The following is a 16,208-nucleotide window of genomic DNA, read 5'->3' as shown; positions in this document are numbered from 1 at the left end:
TATGAAACTATAAGTTTTCATTTACTTAAAAAATTATTTTTGTTTTTCCATTCAAATTATTTTTATCTAAACATTTATTGTATATGTTTTTACCTAAATATTTTTTATCTAACACAAAAAATTTATTTTTAATACTTTTATTTTTATAAAAACGTAATAAAATATATCAATAATTCATGAAAATAAATTAATAAATAATATATTTTTCACTTTTTATTATTCTTAATACTACAAGCTTGTAATCAACTTATTCCATGTTTTTAACTACCGAGACAATTTAACACACTTGACACAAAGTAAAAAATTATTAAGTTTTTAGTATCATAGTTATCAGAGATTTACTTATTATCAAAATATTAGTGAATAGACAAACATACGTAGTAACTGGTATAGAATTATTTACTTTTTTGAAGTATCTTATCTATAAAAATTCAAAATTAAAAAATTTCTAGACTTACTTAACTTCTCTTCTCTAAGTTACACACATTCCCTCTTTTCCCCGCCCATTCATGTGAAAACCCTCTTTTCTCGATATATTACTTGTGAAAAGTTACTATATATTTTTATTAATGATGACGTGTATGCAAAACTGTCGAAACATATCGCACGCGCGCAAATAGAACTACGCGTACTTAGAACTCTCACACTTGGTGAAAACGCGGAGTTAATTTTACACCGGCATTATTTACTCGAATCTAACGAGATTAACGTCTGTTTCCCGAGTTATATATCCATTGTGATGGGAGCGTCGAAATTAAAAATCTCATACAGGATATGCGATATCTCGCGAGAAGCGGCGCTTTAAAAAATGCCGAAATTTCTAACCCGTTATTCGCACACGGGTCCGGCTCTTTTTCCATCCCTGGCTATTTCTGTCTCCCTCGCGTGCGCGCTTTGTTGCCGAAACTTTCGGCATCCTGAACGCGATCATCGACACGCAAAATACCGGATTGAAAGCGAAGAGTGCGCGCAGTATCAACATTTTGTACATCCCGCATATCGTTCCGTTGTTTTAATATCCCTTTGACGCAACGACGGACTATGCTTGCCGGGGGTTTTTTGCGCTGAAAATATTAAAATGGGCGGAAGGGTGGAGAAAAACACACACATACGTGGACATGTTGCGCGCGCGCGAAAGAGGTGGCAAGTGTAGAGAAGAGCGAAACTGTACGTCAATGGCTGTACTATACAAAAAAACGCTCGTTCGGATTCCTCGTGATTAAAATGTAACATCAACGGCTTTTACTATCCCTTTTCTAGTCATTTTTTTTTTATTTTTTTTGTTTTGTTTTTTATTTTATTTCCAGTAAAACTGGCCGTTGCACTCTTTGGCGAGTTAGCGCAACGCGATTGAACTTTGTGAAAACTGTATCGTATGAATCGTTTCCGAAAACTCGAAAATAAAGTAAATTGGATCGCGCTAGAATCGGCAAACTCGACCATTGAAGAAAGTTTTTTTTTTCCAGTTTACAGAGGACACTAACGTAATATTTTAAATATCAAATAGAGAGAGAAAGAGAGAAAGAGAGAGAGAGTCGATGAAAAAGCGAGCGATATAGAATGCATGTAAAAACGAAGGCGCTGTGAGTATACAATAAAAGAGAGAAAGAGAAGAAAGAGGAATGTAAATATCGTTGCACTTGCGTCGTTGCAATCGCATTACATCGTCGCGACCGCGATGCATACGAAGTAATCTCGTCGCGGTGGGCCAGACAAGCTGTCGCCTTGGTACATTCTTGCGGATGACTTTAGGCGAACGCAGAAATGGAGATATACATACGTACACGCTTGCTCCAAAGGAAAGGACCGCGCAATGAAGAAGATATGCCGAAACAATTCGAAACACACAATCGCGAGAAATTTCACGAGAAAAAAAAACAAGATGACAATCAACAACAATCGAGAAAAGTTTGATGAAGTTTCCGTTGTGAAGTGCAGCAGCCAGCGTGAGGAAACACGACAGATACGATTTTTCGTAATTTTCTTCAACAAGTGAGACCGAACTTATTACTACGTGTATTTATTCCAGTATTATTGTACCGTATTTTTATCACATGTATAATACGATCGGAAAATATGTAACAAAAAAATTATCAATTATCGCGAAAAACAAATTCAAAATTATTGTTTGAAATTCTTAAAAGATGGCAACTGTGCGTTGGAAAAATTGCGCTCGCGTTCGCAACGCGATAAATTCAGAAAAAAATTTAGTTTGTTGCAAAACAAAGATTTTGAGACATCAAGTTGACTGATGATTATGTGAAAAGTAGAATCGCATAGAAATGAAAAGCGTGATGTGCTTCATTATCCAGTTGTCAGAGCGTATCAACATTAACGAATTTTAATTAAAACGTCTCGTTGTTGCAGAGAGGCATGTGTGTTCGGATAAATTAGCACGTATTACACTCCACACACACGTACAGCTTTGGACATCTCGGAGTCCGAATGCGTGTGATGTTTGTGTCATACACCCGTTTGTGTTTACATGCACCATCAGACTAATTTCGGCGATTCTCCAATTGCACAAAAACAACGTTCTCCGGTTGGAAACGTGGAGAAACACAAGGGAGATAGAAAACAAACTCTATCACACAAACCGAGAGTATCAAATACTTGAAAACAAAAAAAGAAAAAAAACGTAATTGAATTCTGATTAATAGAATGCAAGTTAATTATATATGAACGTACCTAATATACATTATTTATAAGAAAACCATCTCTTTGTTTTAATACATAAACAGCAATAACGTGTAAATAACATATTTAAACCTTGATCCTTTTTCTTATTATCATCTCATATCATTACAAGCTGTTCAATATTGGACATTCAACTATGTTTACATCTACAAGAATCATTAAATAAGAAAGATATATGATCATTATCATATTCTTATATATTTGTATGTGCAAACTCTATTCTTGGTTGCAATCTTGTAAACGTTTTTTTAGATACGTATCCTGAACGTTTATGTCTGACGTGATTTTTTTATTGGTTAAAAAATGTTAAAACAACTCTCTGTAAACATTCGCGTGGAACTTTATTCAACATTCTATATTAAGGAAATAACATTAGTTTTGATATAGTTTTTTATTTTTTTATAGAAATTCTTCCACTAAATATTTTAATTCTTTGCGAACAGATTACAAAAACAACGACTAGCTAGACAGACTGGGAGTCTGTGAGTTTATAATCACGACTTTATAATCGAATATCTCCGCGAAAAATCAATATTTTTTCAATTTTGTTTGTTTGAATCAAAAATTTGAACAATTCTGCGTCAATCAAAAGAAAAAACACACAAATAGAAAGTGGTAGTACCTAGTAGTACCTAGTAGTTTCGAAGATATAAGCGTTAAAAACAAATTAATTTTTACGAGAGATATCGATGCGGTATTTTTGAGTCTGAAAAATCCATGTCTGTTCGCGAAGAATTAATTAAGACATCTCATTTTCAAGAATTGTTCGGACATTGATGTTCGGAGGTTTATGAAATTAAGATTAAAACTAATTTATACGCGTTATATATTCAAATCTTGATCTAGCAAATTATTGTTTAAAAATTTCTCGTGATCTCAATAATTATTCTGAGGAAAACTCTGATTTAACTTGATGCGGGGCAACGCACGAAGGTTAAACGAGCATTAACGTCCGAGCATAAATCGTAGATGCGCCATAACATAATTCACATTGCAGACGACATTACTCACCAGCAAGAACCCCGGCCATGTAAACCGCGGCGATCCTCAGGCTTCCGTGAACCATTTCCAAGGGAAGTCCCACGACCACCTGTACCCCCAGGTTAAATAGTAAATGAAGCCACCTGAAAAAAAAAAGCGACCGTGCGGTAAATTACTATGTCGATTGTGCTGTTACAAAGGGAGGGGGGGAGTAAGACACGACGTGATCCGGGAAGTTTTTAAATTTAATCGCGACTCATTTGCGTGCAAACTTCCTCTGCTGCGTCTATGACGTACTTTGTCATTACGGTGACCAAAGAAACAATTGTAACACTGGAAGGAGCGCTACACCGCAACTTTTTCTCAACTAAGCCTATTACTAATGTAATCGTCGTAAAATCTTTCAGAAGACAACATAACTACATGTTTAGCAATTATTGTATATAATAAAAAAGTATTGTGGTAACTGTTGATATGCTAGTTTTGATATACTAGCGATGTTGTAATGTTGCATTGTCGCCAACACGTGACAATTATTTTGTTAGAAAATAATTCTAGACACAAAGTCAACGCAAATTGATTCGTAAAGATCTAATCTAAAAGTTAAAACGAATTTCGGGGAAAACATTGATCAGAAAACATATCGCACTACTCATGTGTTACACACGTAAAAGCAAAACTTCGATCGCCAAATGTTCTCGGAAACTTTTGCGGTATATAGGATCGCAGTGAGAGAAGAAAGATATAGTCATTAATCGTGAATTATATCCCCGCCACGGGCGGTAGTTTTAATTAGGAACATTTCGTTAGCGATTCCCTCGCCGCGCGCGGCGCGGCAGATAAGAGCCCGACGAAGGGCGGGCGGCTTAAAACGCCGGAGTCGAAAATGCGATGACTGCGCCGTCGACTCGTGACTATCGGTACGGGAGGAGAATTACGGTAATTATACCTCACTTCGCGTTGCGCGGGAGAAAGAGATAGAAACGGGGTGAGGGGAAGGAAGAGGGAATCACGCCAAACAATATTCTTATTCGCTCGGAGCGTCGTTTCGACGGAAGATGCCACGGAGGAGAGAAGGTTAGGGAAGGAACGCCACGGAGTGAAATAATTGCGAGATACCGGCTGCGGTCGGAGCGGGAAAGTTTTATCAGCGACTTCTGGACCGCAGAAACACGAAAATCCGATATCCAGCCGTTATCGTGAAACTTGGGCCGACTAATTATTACATCTCGCTGAGGATTCTCGCGCGAGCGACGGCGCGGGCAATAATAAATCTCGCGAGAAACGTACTTAGCTTTCATAAAGTATTGCGAAACGTGAATAAAATCGGAGGAGGAAAATAAACGCGCGTTCATCGCGTGAGAATCATCGAGGGGAGAGATTAAAACCCGAAATTCGAAAAGAAGCGAAATCGAGACAACGAAAGGCATGGCGAGATAAAACGTGCGAGCGATATAACTGAGAAAGGAACACGATACGATCGGGACTGTGCTGGATAATTCGTGCGACCAGCCGTGGCTATCGGCGAAAGAAAATTTCGCAAGGAAAAGAGGGGCTCTGTAGAAGCAATTATGAATATTATCTCGCGCAGTGCGGAGAAACTTTTCCTGCGAAACGTATCGGGCAAAGAGAAGGAGAGAGAGAGAGAGAGAGAAAGAGAGAGAAATGAATGTTCCTCTTATCTATTGTGTCATACGCTCGAGAGAGCGCGGAAAATCTCAAAAGAATGATTTTAGTTGACGCGGTCGCGAGATCTAAGTTGTCGATCAGAAGTAAAACTCTAAGATATTCCTTCTTTTGTTCGTACTACAAACATATTACAATAAAATATAAAATCTTATTTAAAAAATCTTGAAAGACAACCTTAATACAAATCTGTTTCTCGTAGTTCTCTTCTTAGGTTGTCGCGATCTTGATATATTTTTTCTGAATTTAATTGACGATTTCTTGCAAGTTTCTTGCATTCGCTGAATTTTTCCGTGAGACGAGACTCGATTGAAAAAAAAAGAGAACTCTTTCTCTGTTCTTTTTTTTTTTTTTTTTTTGCATTCGGAACACTATCGGCTGCAATTAGCCTGCGTATACCCGTAGGTCCCGTAGCTGTAGTCGCGACGTGCGCTTAGGAAGCGACCAATTTGCATCAGGTAGAAGTCTAATCGACGTCGTGCGCTCTGTCGCAATGCGGTCAAACGGAAAGAATGCGATCGTTCGGAATGTTCGAGTGTCGTTCGCGAGGCGATTGCCGGGCCTCATCGACAGAAATGGATGCCACGGTTTCTCTGAGACCCGACAACGCCGTTGAATTTGCAAAGAGCGAAGTCGGATCCAGGGCGGGAAGGGAAGACAAAGAGAGAGAGAGAGAGAAAGAAAGAGAGAGAGAGAGGAGAGGAGAGGAGAAGCAGGTAACCATGATTAGATCCGAATTAAATCGACGCTCGGAATTTCAACGCGTTTCTTACCGCCTCGTTGCCGTGTGAATGCAAATGGTCGATGTGTCTCGATCGCGGGGGCGGAAAACCTTCTCTCTCTCTCTCTCTCGGAAATCGTGTCGGGACGGAACGTGATATATAGGCGTCGATATGTTTTCAGAACGCAATCATCGGAATGGAACGCGCGTAAGAAGGCGTTGCGTCGCGCGCGGACCATGGAAGAGAGCGGGGGACATAAATTTTCGGTTTTACCGTCTATACACTACCATCCCTGCCGCCACGCCGATGGAGAGAGAGTGAATTGACTGGATCTTCGTACGATAACCCTGTTTCAATTTTCTGATGGAACTATCGCGGATTTTTTTTTTTTTTTTTTTTTTTTTTTTTTCGGAGAAATTTGCACGAAAGATTATAATGTATATTAAATTATTTTAATATTCAGAACGTGATTGCTCAATTATTGCCCTGTAATTAATGCATTATATTTATTTGTTTATGCGTGTGTAAGCGCGCGTATGATAAAATAGACACTTTTTGTGTCTGTTTTATAACAATGTCGGTTCGAGTTGAATCAACATATTTACAATCAATTGGAATTCATCAAAAAATTTTCTAGAATTACCATATCGAATAACTGCATCACACACACACACGCAGTTTACGTTTAATTCATTTATTAAACTATTCGAACGCAAACAATGTCGAGTTTTGTCGATGTATATCGGGTTAATCAAAGAAAAAAACATCTCAATCGCGCACGTACATAAATTAATATTCTTAAATGAAATTACTTATAGACTTATATTACTTGTAGACGACGCGTTCGATGAGGTGTGTACGTAACGACGATATATATCATTAAACAATGAACCTGTGTGCGCGATTTCTTCTTTGTAATCACAGCAAAATCTGCTCCCAAGACATTCGAGTCACGACAAAGTTCTCAGACCGGCCGCGCCAATTTCTGTTAATTGGATACCAATTAGACGGATCTCAGGCATTGTGCCGGCGTACGAATTACGACGACGACGACGACGACGACGACGGATTTCTTAGTTTTCTGGGTGTGCGAGAGATTAATATTCTCTCAGCTGTTCATCTATATCTTATTTGTGTTCGTCATCTATTCCGATTCGTAATGAAGAAGACAACCTTTATTTCGGGGAAGAATTGAATTTTTATTTGACGAATACGAATGAGTAGAATTTATAAATTTAATTGCAAGTGTCATAAAGCGTTTTGTGTATAATACAAAGCAATAGCATCTCAATCGATATCTCCTAACAGTCGGCTGCTATTTAACTCTCTCTCTCTCATCGACAATTCGCGATAGTTTAGTGTCGCGTGAGCGACGCTAAAAAAAAGTGATTATTATTGAGAGCACAGTCGATATCGGTAACTTGTCTGAAGCAAGAACGAAGGGATAAAGTTGTCCAAGCAAGTTGACTCCGATGTTCCTTACAGACGTAAGTGGTTTCCTCTCTCTCTCTCTTCTCAAACTCTACTTGCGCTAATAGTTAATTACGCGCCGAAAACTTCCTACTTACAAAAGACTAAGGCGTGGACGAACATGTCGAAAGTGATGTTTCAGCGATCGACAACAATTCTGTATAAGTGTTCGAGGGAAGTGTCCGGGGGTCTTAATTCGAATGACTGACTCTTCAATCAATTGGTTTCTCTCGAGATCCCAATCGGAGTAACGCGACAATTCTCGAGTTATAAACGGAACACGCAAAACTTGTGTGGAATGTAATTAAATAACAATCTTATTTTTTTTGAAAATAACAAACTAATTTTATTATTTTTTATTTGGAATTTAATTACAACGTATTTGACGCATAGTGCATGTTACCTAATTATGCAATTGTTGTATAATTGTTATTTTTCGGCGACTAATTACATGAAAGTGCTGTAATTCGTATTTTCGGTCTTTCTGCGGGAAAAGACAAAACCGAGACGTAATCGCGCGTGTGCGCGATTTGTTTGGCAACCATTTAAAAAGAATTTTTTAATTCGCGAAGAGGATGGGTTGAGACAAAAGTTTCAGTCTCCACGTGGCGCGTGTCGAGGAACGGCGAGCAGGTATATCGTTCCGGGCGCGATATTAAGAAGCACGATATTAAGAGAACCTCCGGCGCATTTATGCGACATTAGAAAGACTCGCATAATGGCGTGTCGTCGCGCTCGTCGCGCATGCATAATGTCGCATCGGCAGCGCGCGATGTAACAAGAGCTTACCCCGTACGCTGTATAGCCGACGAGGGTGGACATCGTTATTTAAATTGAGTTACGAGAGATTCAGCGGTATTACTTTCTCCTCGTCGCAAAATTTCGCAACAATAGACCGTATATACATACGAAAGATCGAAAGGACGTCATCGAAACGAGCGTCATTCGAGAGCGCGTTGCCATATGTTGGTGCTTATCGCGCACAAAGCGTGATTGTTTGAGCGCTACATTTTATTAGAAAAGATAAAAATTTCTCATCTTTTTTGTGGCGTTCGGTCGCGCACACATGTTCGCACAATTACTCGTGACACAGCGTTTCTCGGTAATTCGAGTTTGATTCGTGCGAATCGATACACCGCGCGCGGGCGGCCGACGAGAGAGAGAGAGAGAGAGAGAGAGAGATACGGAAGCGGTATCCCGTCTCGAGCGACGCGATCCTTTCGGTGTGCGGCTTCGTATTTCGCGAACTCGGCGATACCATTGTGTTGCTCTTCCCGGACAACGCGCTGCCGCCGCGCGAACGGTGACTTCCCGCAATTACGGCGATTGTCTCGATTTTTCCGCACTTCTGACTTTCTCACGAGTACCGTTTGGGAGTATATNNNACGAGAAAGAGACGCAGAGAGGGAAAGAGAGAGAGAGAGAGAGAGAGAGAGAGAGAGAGAGAGAGAGAGGAAGAGAAAGGAGAGAGACAGAGAAACGCGATTTCGAAGCACGACGCAGAGACAGTTTTCACATTAATAACAGAGGAAGTTCGATAGCGTCTGGGGCAAAAGTAAACGGGCGTTTCGCGGAGACGGAAAAAAGCGCTCGATAGCGCGGACCATCTTGTTTTTATAATTAATCGTCTGTCATTCGGCTTGTGAAGCATTCGGGCCTTTTAAACCGTTAATTATGGATCGCACTTCTGATCCCTTCTGACAGCTCGTGTGTCTTTGTCGACGCATCGTAATACTGACTTCGCAGTCTCGAAGTATATGTCAATATTACAAAAATCTATATTTCCCAAGATAAAAACAAATGATAATTGTTCACAGTTTAGTGTCTTTTCCCAAATTTGCCTATTTTAATCCGGTTTTTTAATTTAACAAACGCCTTATTTCATCACTAAAATGAGGAATCAATCGTGGAAACTCAAAAAAGTTGTTTATCAAAAAGTTATAAAAAGTTTTATAAATAAACCTTCTCTCTCTTCTTCCCTTTCTTTTCCCTCCCACCTTTCTTACTCTTCTCTTTTTCCTCTTTTTATCTTTTATTAATTTTATCATATACGTAATGTAATAATCAATTATTCTTTTTAAGATATTACGTTGTGTTGTAAATTTGTCATATCAGCATACGATTTACGTTATCACTTGAAAACAATTCATGAATCTCCAAAGAGATTGTACAAATGTACCAAATGGGAAAAAGTTTTTATACATAAGCATATCTTACAGCAGCATACTAAAACTCATAAAACAAAACAGTAGGTATCAATGTCCAGTTTCTCGATATAGTATGCGTAAAAAATGTTCTGTGCATTAAATTTTCATAGTTAAACTATTGAATAATATTCTTTTGAAGATATGTAATAACCATTATTTGTCAAAATACGCTTTTAATCACATAAAGATATATGTTCTATGTTCTGTCTCGCCTTATCTGCGCCACAAGTAAGTTTTTCGAGTTTATTTAAAAATTATATTCCGCACTGATCTCAAAGTGACGATAATATGTAATGTTTTTTTCAAGATATGTGATAAACATCACAATTATTTGCGCTACATATGTAACATATGCGAAAAAAGTTACAAAAGAAAGACGTGTTTCAAGAAGCATTATATATGACATGAAAAGAACAATCAGCAAAAAGAGAGAGAAAGAAAGAGATAAAAGAGACGAGTCTCCAGTAAAATTTTCCGACAGTATATTTGTAAAAGATAATATTAGGAATAATATTATAATAACATTAATAAGTTCTCTTTTTACAATATGTACTTTATTACATATATGTTTAATATATATGATACATTGAATTTTAATATACACACACATACATATTTAAATATAACATGCATAAATAGTAGTTTTACCTACATACACTCTGATATCGCTCGTACACATTAAAGCTTATTATTTGTTGCAGAATTTTATATTAAATTTTTCTTTTATAACAAGTATCTTTAATCAAATATAGATATTTGACTCAATTTACTTGAGTAAATCCGAACTTGCTAAAAATACGAACGAGGTTGTTGATTTCAACGCAATCTAAACAAGTGCATGCAAGAAGATTCGCTCACATAAGTACAAAATCTCTTTAGTGGCAGAAGATTTTGTATGTAAATGTAAGAGAATGATGAGGGTGAATAACAGCTTTTTCGCACTTGTATGTTCAAAACGCTACCGCGTTTCTTGATTAGCTCATGTACAAGTGCGTGTAACACTCGCGAGTGTTGTAGATAACGACGAAAACTTAGCGATATATGTGTGTTCATATGCGCAAAAGTGAGTCAAACTGCGATACACACAGCAATTGCTTTATTCTGGTTTCTTTGGCCGCGAACGACAAACGTCTCGTTCGCTTTTCTTTTTTTAAATGCGCATGCACACGCGTTGAGAGTTTTCTTTCCTGAGATAAACGTTGCTCGGACGAATTCATCAGCTTCCGTGAAATTTATCTTCAACTTAGCGCGCGTTACCACACATCTCGACGTTCCCGACGAGATCTTCCGGGATCACGTAATGCACGGAGAAATGACTTTTGATGGACGCGCGCCAGGGCGTTCCTCGCATTAATAACCCAGCAGGCGCGATAACGCTTCGCGCACAAAGACGTAGATCGATGAAAGAAGTAAACGGTAAAGAAAGGAAGACAAATACACAGAGAGTTTCGACTTGGAGAGAAGTTCGAAAAAGAGAAAAGAGAGAGAGAGAGAGAGAGAGAGAGAGAGAGAGAGAGAGAGAGAGAGAGAGAGAGAGAGAGAGAGAAGAAAAGGCGAGATGAAGTTTATTACGCTCTGGGACCGAGATCCCGTTTAAGAGGAACACAATGAGAGTAAAATGCCGGCTCAATATAAGTATACTAGTAACATAATAAGACACAAGAGGAATATAAATAATTTAACGAGCTTTTCATCCCATCCTGAAAACTTTCGTCGATATTACAACTCGTAGGAACGCGATTGCCGATTACGGAGTGTCGCTTTGTAATTGTTTCATGTATACGCGGAGCAGTAGTTGCTTCGAAACGACGCATAGATAGCAATACAATAGCATGACATTGCTATTGTCGTGGACAAGTTTCATCCTTCGAGAAGAACAAATATCACACGCTCATTATCGCACTTAGTGTTTGTGCGCCAAAGCGTAGCCATTTGCGGCGCATCGATGACCTCAATGTTGCTCAAAAATTTCTCTCCATCGAACCATTTTGTCAGATTTGGAAATAAGTGAAAATCGCACAAGACGAATAAAACGGTAATTCGAAGTCAAATTCGCAAAATGCGACAGTACGAGCTGGTGCATTTTTAAAAATCATTGAAAGCGTTTATGCGTTTGTTGTGTCGAACAAACACTACGTGCGATAATGAGCGAGATATTTAATACATGTTAATAAAATATCGAATGGCATTTTAACGGACGCGTTTCAATTAATTTTCGATTAATTTATCGCCGAAGCAACTACGTTCAGAAAATACAATCAAACGTTTATTTGCATACGCTATATAGACGATAAATTTCTCACTTTAGAGAGTCGTAGGCTGGAAACGCGCGTCGAGAGAAAGAGAATACGGTTCTCTCTCGAGTGACGCGAAAGAAGCATCTGTTGTGGTCGTAAAGTTCCGCAAGATTTTATCGATTCGCTCTTCCTGTATTTTTATAGCCGCAAGTTTACCCGCAGCGCCCCTTGGTAATGCGATGCAACTTGTTTTCGTATCCATTAGCGCAAAAAATGTGATCCCGAGACTTTGCGCGAAATCGCGTCCGGACAGTGATGCATAAATGCGGATATTGTATATATGTATTTTGCATCGGCGCGACGACGAGGAAAATTAACGACAAAAATGCATATATCGAAAAGCGGCAAGAATTAAAGTATCGATGCATTTATTCCGTATCAAATGACAAAATGCGAAAATATAAATACGCCGCGTTCGATCGAGAATCGCGATATTTATCCGAAAAAGCTATAAATATATCCGTTAATTAGAGCGTGTTATGTATTCACGGAACGGGCATTATTTAAATTTTGCACTTTGTACAAAATGTGTGAAAGATGATAGAAAAAAAAAAAAATAAAAAAATAAAAAACAAAAAATAAAAAAATGACAAAAGTTTGCGAGACTCACCCTGCGTGCAAGAACATATAGAAGGCGAACCTCCACAGCTCGAGCCGCTTGTCCGGCCTGTAAATGAAGACACTGTCAATTGGCACCGGCCCCGAAGTATTCACTTCCCCCATTGCCACTGTGTAGTAGAAGAAGAAACCCAACTGCAACAGAAATGAGAGAAACATTGTTGAAAAAAAAAAAAAAAGGGATACGTATACACGTATGTAAAATATTTATTACTTAACATCAAATGGAACTCATTTACTTTAACTGCCCTTATGTCGAAACGCGCTTTACAATACAATTCCCTCGTTGCATGACTTACTATTCGAAGAGAATAAGGGATGACTAAGAAAACGACGGAATCCGGCGCGCAAGTGAAATGTATGCGCATAAATTGCGCAACTCTCTCCGCGCGCGCAGTGCCATCACCTCTTTGAAAGGGTTAATCAGCGCAGCGGTGGCAATTCAAAGGTACGTTGAACCCGTATATAACGGCGACGATAAAGATGTCGGTTTACAGACGGAAATAAAAGCACTCGGCAAAAAGGGACGGAAGAAAATAAAATGGAAAAGATTGCGGCCGAGTGTGGGCGCACGCATGTGCCGAGTTGCGTGTAATAACCGCGCCCCGATATGCACCTTACCCTTGTAAGTTTATGCGACGTGACGTTTAAACACGAGGTTAAGAGCACCGTAAATAAAAACTTGGTGCCATAAGCGCTGAAATTAAACTTTAGAACTTAGTAATTGTTAGTTAGTGCAGAAACTACTTAACTAAAATAAAAAAACTGGTATTTACAATAAAGAAGTGGTAAATTCTCTTTAAGCGTTAAGTTTGAAATTTATTTAATTTTTACTATTTTCAAAATAGTTTATTAAATTTTGACTATCTCCAAAATAGTCAAATAAATTAATTAAATGAATTTTCAACATTTATTTAAGTGTGACCCATTTTCTTCTAGCTGAGAAATAAAATTTAGCAAAAATATTACTACATAATATATTTGGTGAAATATTACTACGTTCTAATGATTATTTACATATATGACCCACAAAATTCATTCCAAAATCTTTAAATAAATAAATAAACAAAAAAACTCTACTTTCAGACTGATCAAGAGAACGCTCTATAGATTTCAATTTCGCACAAATCAGTCTGTAAGACAGTCTGTAAGACTTTATTTTATCGAATATGTTCGAGATTAATTTCAATTATCGAGTTCGTGTCGATCAAATTTTTTTTCTCGCCGTTCACGTCAAGAGAAATATGCTATCGAGACAAACAAAATGCAAGAAGGTCTCACGTGTTACGCAAACATTACTAACACGTGTCGTCACATTGCGTCGCGCGAGATGGTCCTCTTTTCCCCAGTGTTTCGCGACGCCGGTAACTTTCGGAATTAAATCGACGCTTCGCGGTGCGAACCGGCAAGTCGTAAATAAAAGCGAAAGACGCGCCCAACGTGCGCTACGGATTCGTGACTCGCGTTCGTAAACGGTGATAAGGTATACGATGCCTGTTTATACGGCCGGATTTAATTTCGTGTTGTAGACTCATGCAACTTCGCGACGGCGGCGCAACAAGACCCGGGAAAATCCGCCTGTGTTATACTACGTTAACGTTAACAAAACTATCTTAAAGAACTTTCTTGTTTTGGAAATGCAAGAAACGACATTGTTTAAAAGAACGTCTGCGAAAGAAATTCACGACATGTTTATTTTAATCGCTTATATTTGTTCAATCAAGTATTTACCTCAAGACGCGAGTAAACAAAGCAGGATTGCTTATTTATTGACATATGTCCAACACAATTTCCTATGTGATTTAAAAGTACTTTCCGGTGAAATCGCGTGCCCAAAATAGATAATTTTTTATGATTTTCTTTCGAGAAAAGTAAACAATGTAAAATAACAAACATTTCTGAATTCTGTTGTAATACAATTATAGGATGCAAGACATTTTATTTAATTTTTATGCACTTGTGTCTTTGATTCGTCTCGCTGTATTGCTATCAATATAGTTTTTAACGGGCGCCACCAGAACATGCGACAGAGCAGAGAGAGGATCATTTAAAATTAAAAAATTAAAAAATTCTTCAATGTTATATACATAGCCTTATCCACTTTCAATGTAAAAAAAAAAAAAAAACAATTAGACAATGATTAGCGTATGTTTAAACAACTAGGAGCCAAAAAGTGATTTTTTTACGTTTTTACGGACACAAAAATGTCTATTAAAAAATTGAATATTTTGATTTTAGATAATTCTGTCACAAGTACTGATGGCGCCCCATCAAAGACTTTGATTTTGATAGCAATGGAGCATCCGAGACGTATCGAAAGCACAAGTGCATAAAAATTAAATAAAAAACTTTTCTCTTGCACTACAATATAATCCAAAAACCCTATAACTATACTACAATGAAAACTATACTACCCAAAAACTTCTATTTTTTTTATTTTACATTGTTTACCTACTTTTCTAGAAAAAAATCATAATAATTATCTATTTTAGGTGCGATTTAAATTCTCGTTGTGCTGAAGAAATAAATGTATTTTTATCTTCTTCACATTTCTATTCGTTGCAAATTGGAAAATCGATGAACTGATTTAACGAACAATATCAAGTGAATATCTTATTTACGATGCAGATAATAAGTGTTTTAGTCTGGCATTAAAAGCTTTTTTTTCTGACACTTAAACGTTTTTGTAGACGCGCATATAAACGTTACATATCAGGTTTATGTCAATGTGTGTGATTATGTATACACGTATGTATTAACCTCTCGCCTTACGCGTGTAATTCTCTTTTGTCGTCCATTGCGTTCGCTTTAAACACGCGTTTATTACGTCATAATGATCCCGATCCTCTATATATATATAGTAAGTGAATGTCGGAATAAGACAGACCGCAGAATGGGACGACGATATACATCAACCGACGCGTAATATCACGTCGGGACGACGTGATGGTGGCGGCCGCTTATACGCTGTATTGTTTCGGCAAAACTAGGGAAACATAATGGCGGAACCCTAAGTATAATGCAAGCCCACGCCGCGCTGTTCCGACGTCGAAACAAGGAGCCGGAGAGCGGGCAACAAATTGGTTTTAAGGTCGAGGAGCCCCAGCGCTTTCCGCCATTGTGGTCGGGGCATTAATTAGCCGACGCGGGAATTTGTTCGCACGTCTTTTTGTACTGTTTCGTTCGTGCTATTCCCGCAGGTTACTTTATATTGTTTTTTTTTTTTTTTTTTTTCGATAAAGACGTATATAAACGATGCGATTAACAAAGACTATCGTTATGTTACGAGACGCGTTATTCCTAACAAATAAAAGTTAATGTATTCTCTAATATAAATCTCACATGTTACTAAAAAAAACAAAAAATAAACAGAAAACAATTTATGTAATTCACTGAGTTTTATGTCAATTTAAACACAGAAAATTATCGCGTTCAGAATTAATTAATTTGAAAATTTGGCGCACGAGATGTAACTGGAATGAAATGCCCTTATTTCTCATATCAGCGTTTTTTTTTTTTTTTTTTTTTTT

The 16,208-nt window shown here is 37.9% G+C and overlaps 1 protein-coding gene across 2 annotated transcripts in view; it reads right to left on the bottom strand.

Moving 5' to 3' along the window:
- The window catches only part of LOC109852685 (protein rhomboid), a 129,344-nt gene that overhangs the window by 15,609 nt on the left and 97,527 nt on the right, over positions 1–16,208 (bottom strand). For both annotated transcript variants that reach the window (XM_020424082.1, XM_020424081.1), the window contains exons 3-4: positions 12,671–12,813; positions 3,709–3,821 (exon numbers count right to left, since the gene is read on the bottom strand). In XM_020424082.1, the coding sequence (XP_020279671.1) occupies positions 3,709–3,821; positions 12,671–12,813 (256 nt within the window). The remainder of the gene's footprint in view (positions 1–3,708; positions 3,822–12,670; positions 12,814–16,208) is intronic.

This window comes from Pseudomyrmex gracilis, unplaced genomic scaffold, assembly GCF_002006095.1.
Source record: "Pseudomyrmex gracilis isolate BER0280 unplaced genomic scaffold, ASM200609v1 scaffold_33, whole genome shotgun sequence".
NCBI lineage: Eukaryota > Metazoa > Arthropoda > Insecta > Hymenoptera > Formicidae > Pseudomyrmex > Pseudomyrmex gracilis.
This window is presented reverse-complemented; position numbering and strand designations above follow the sequence as displayed.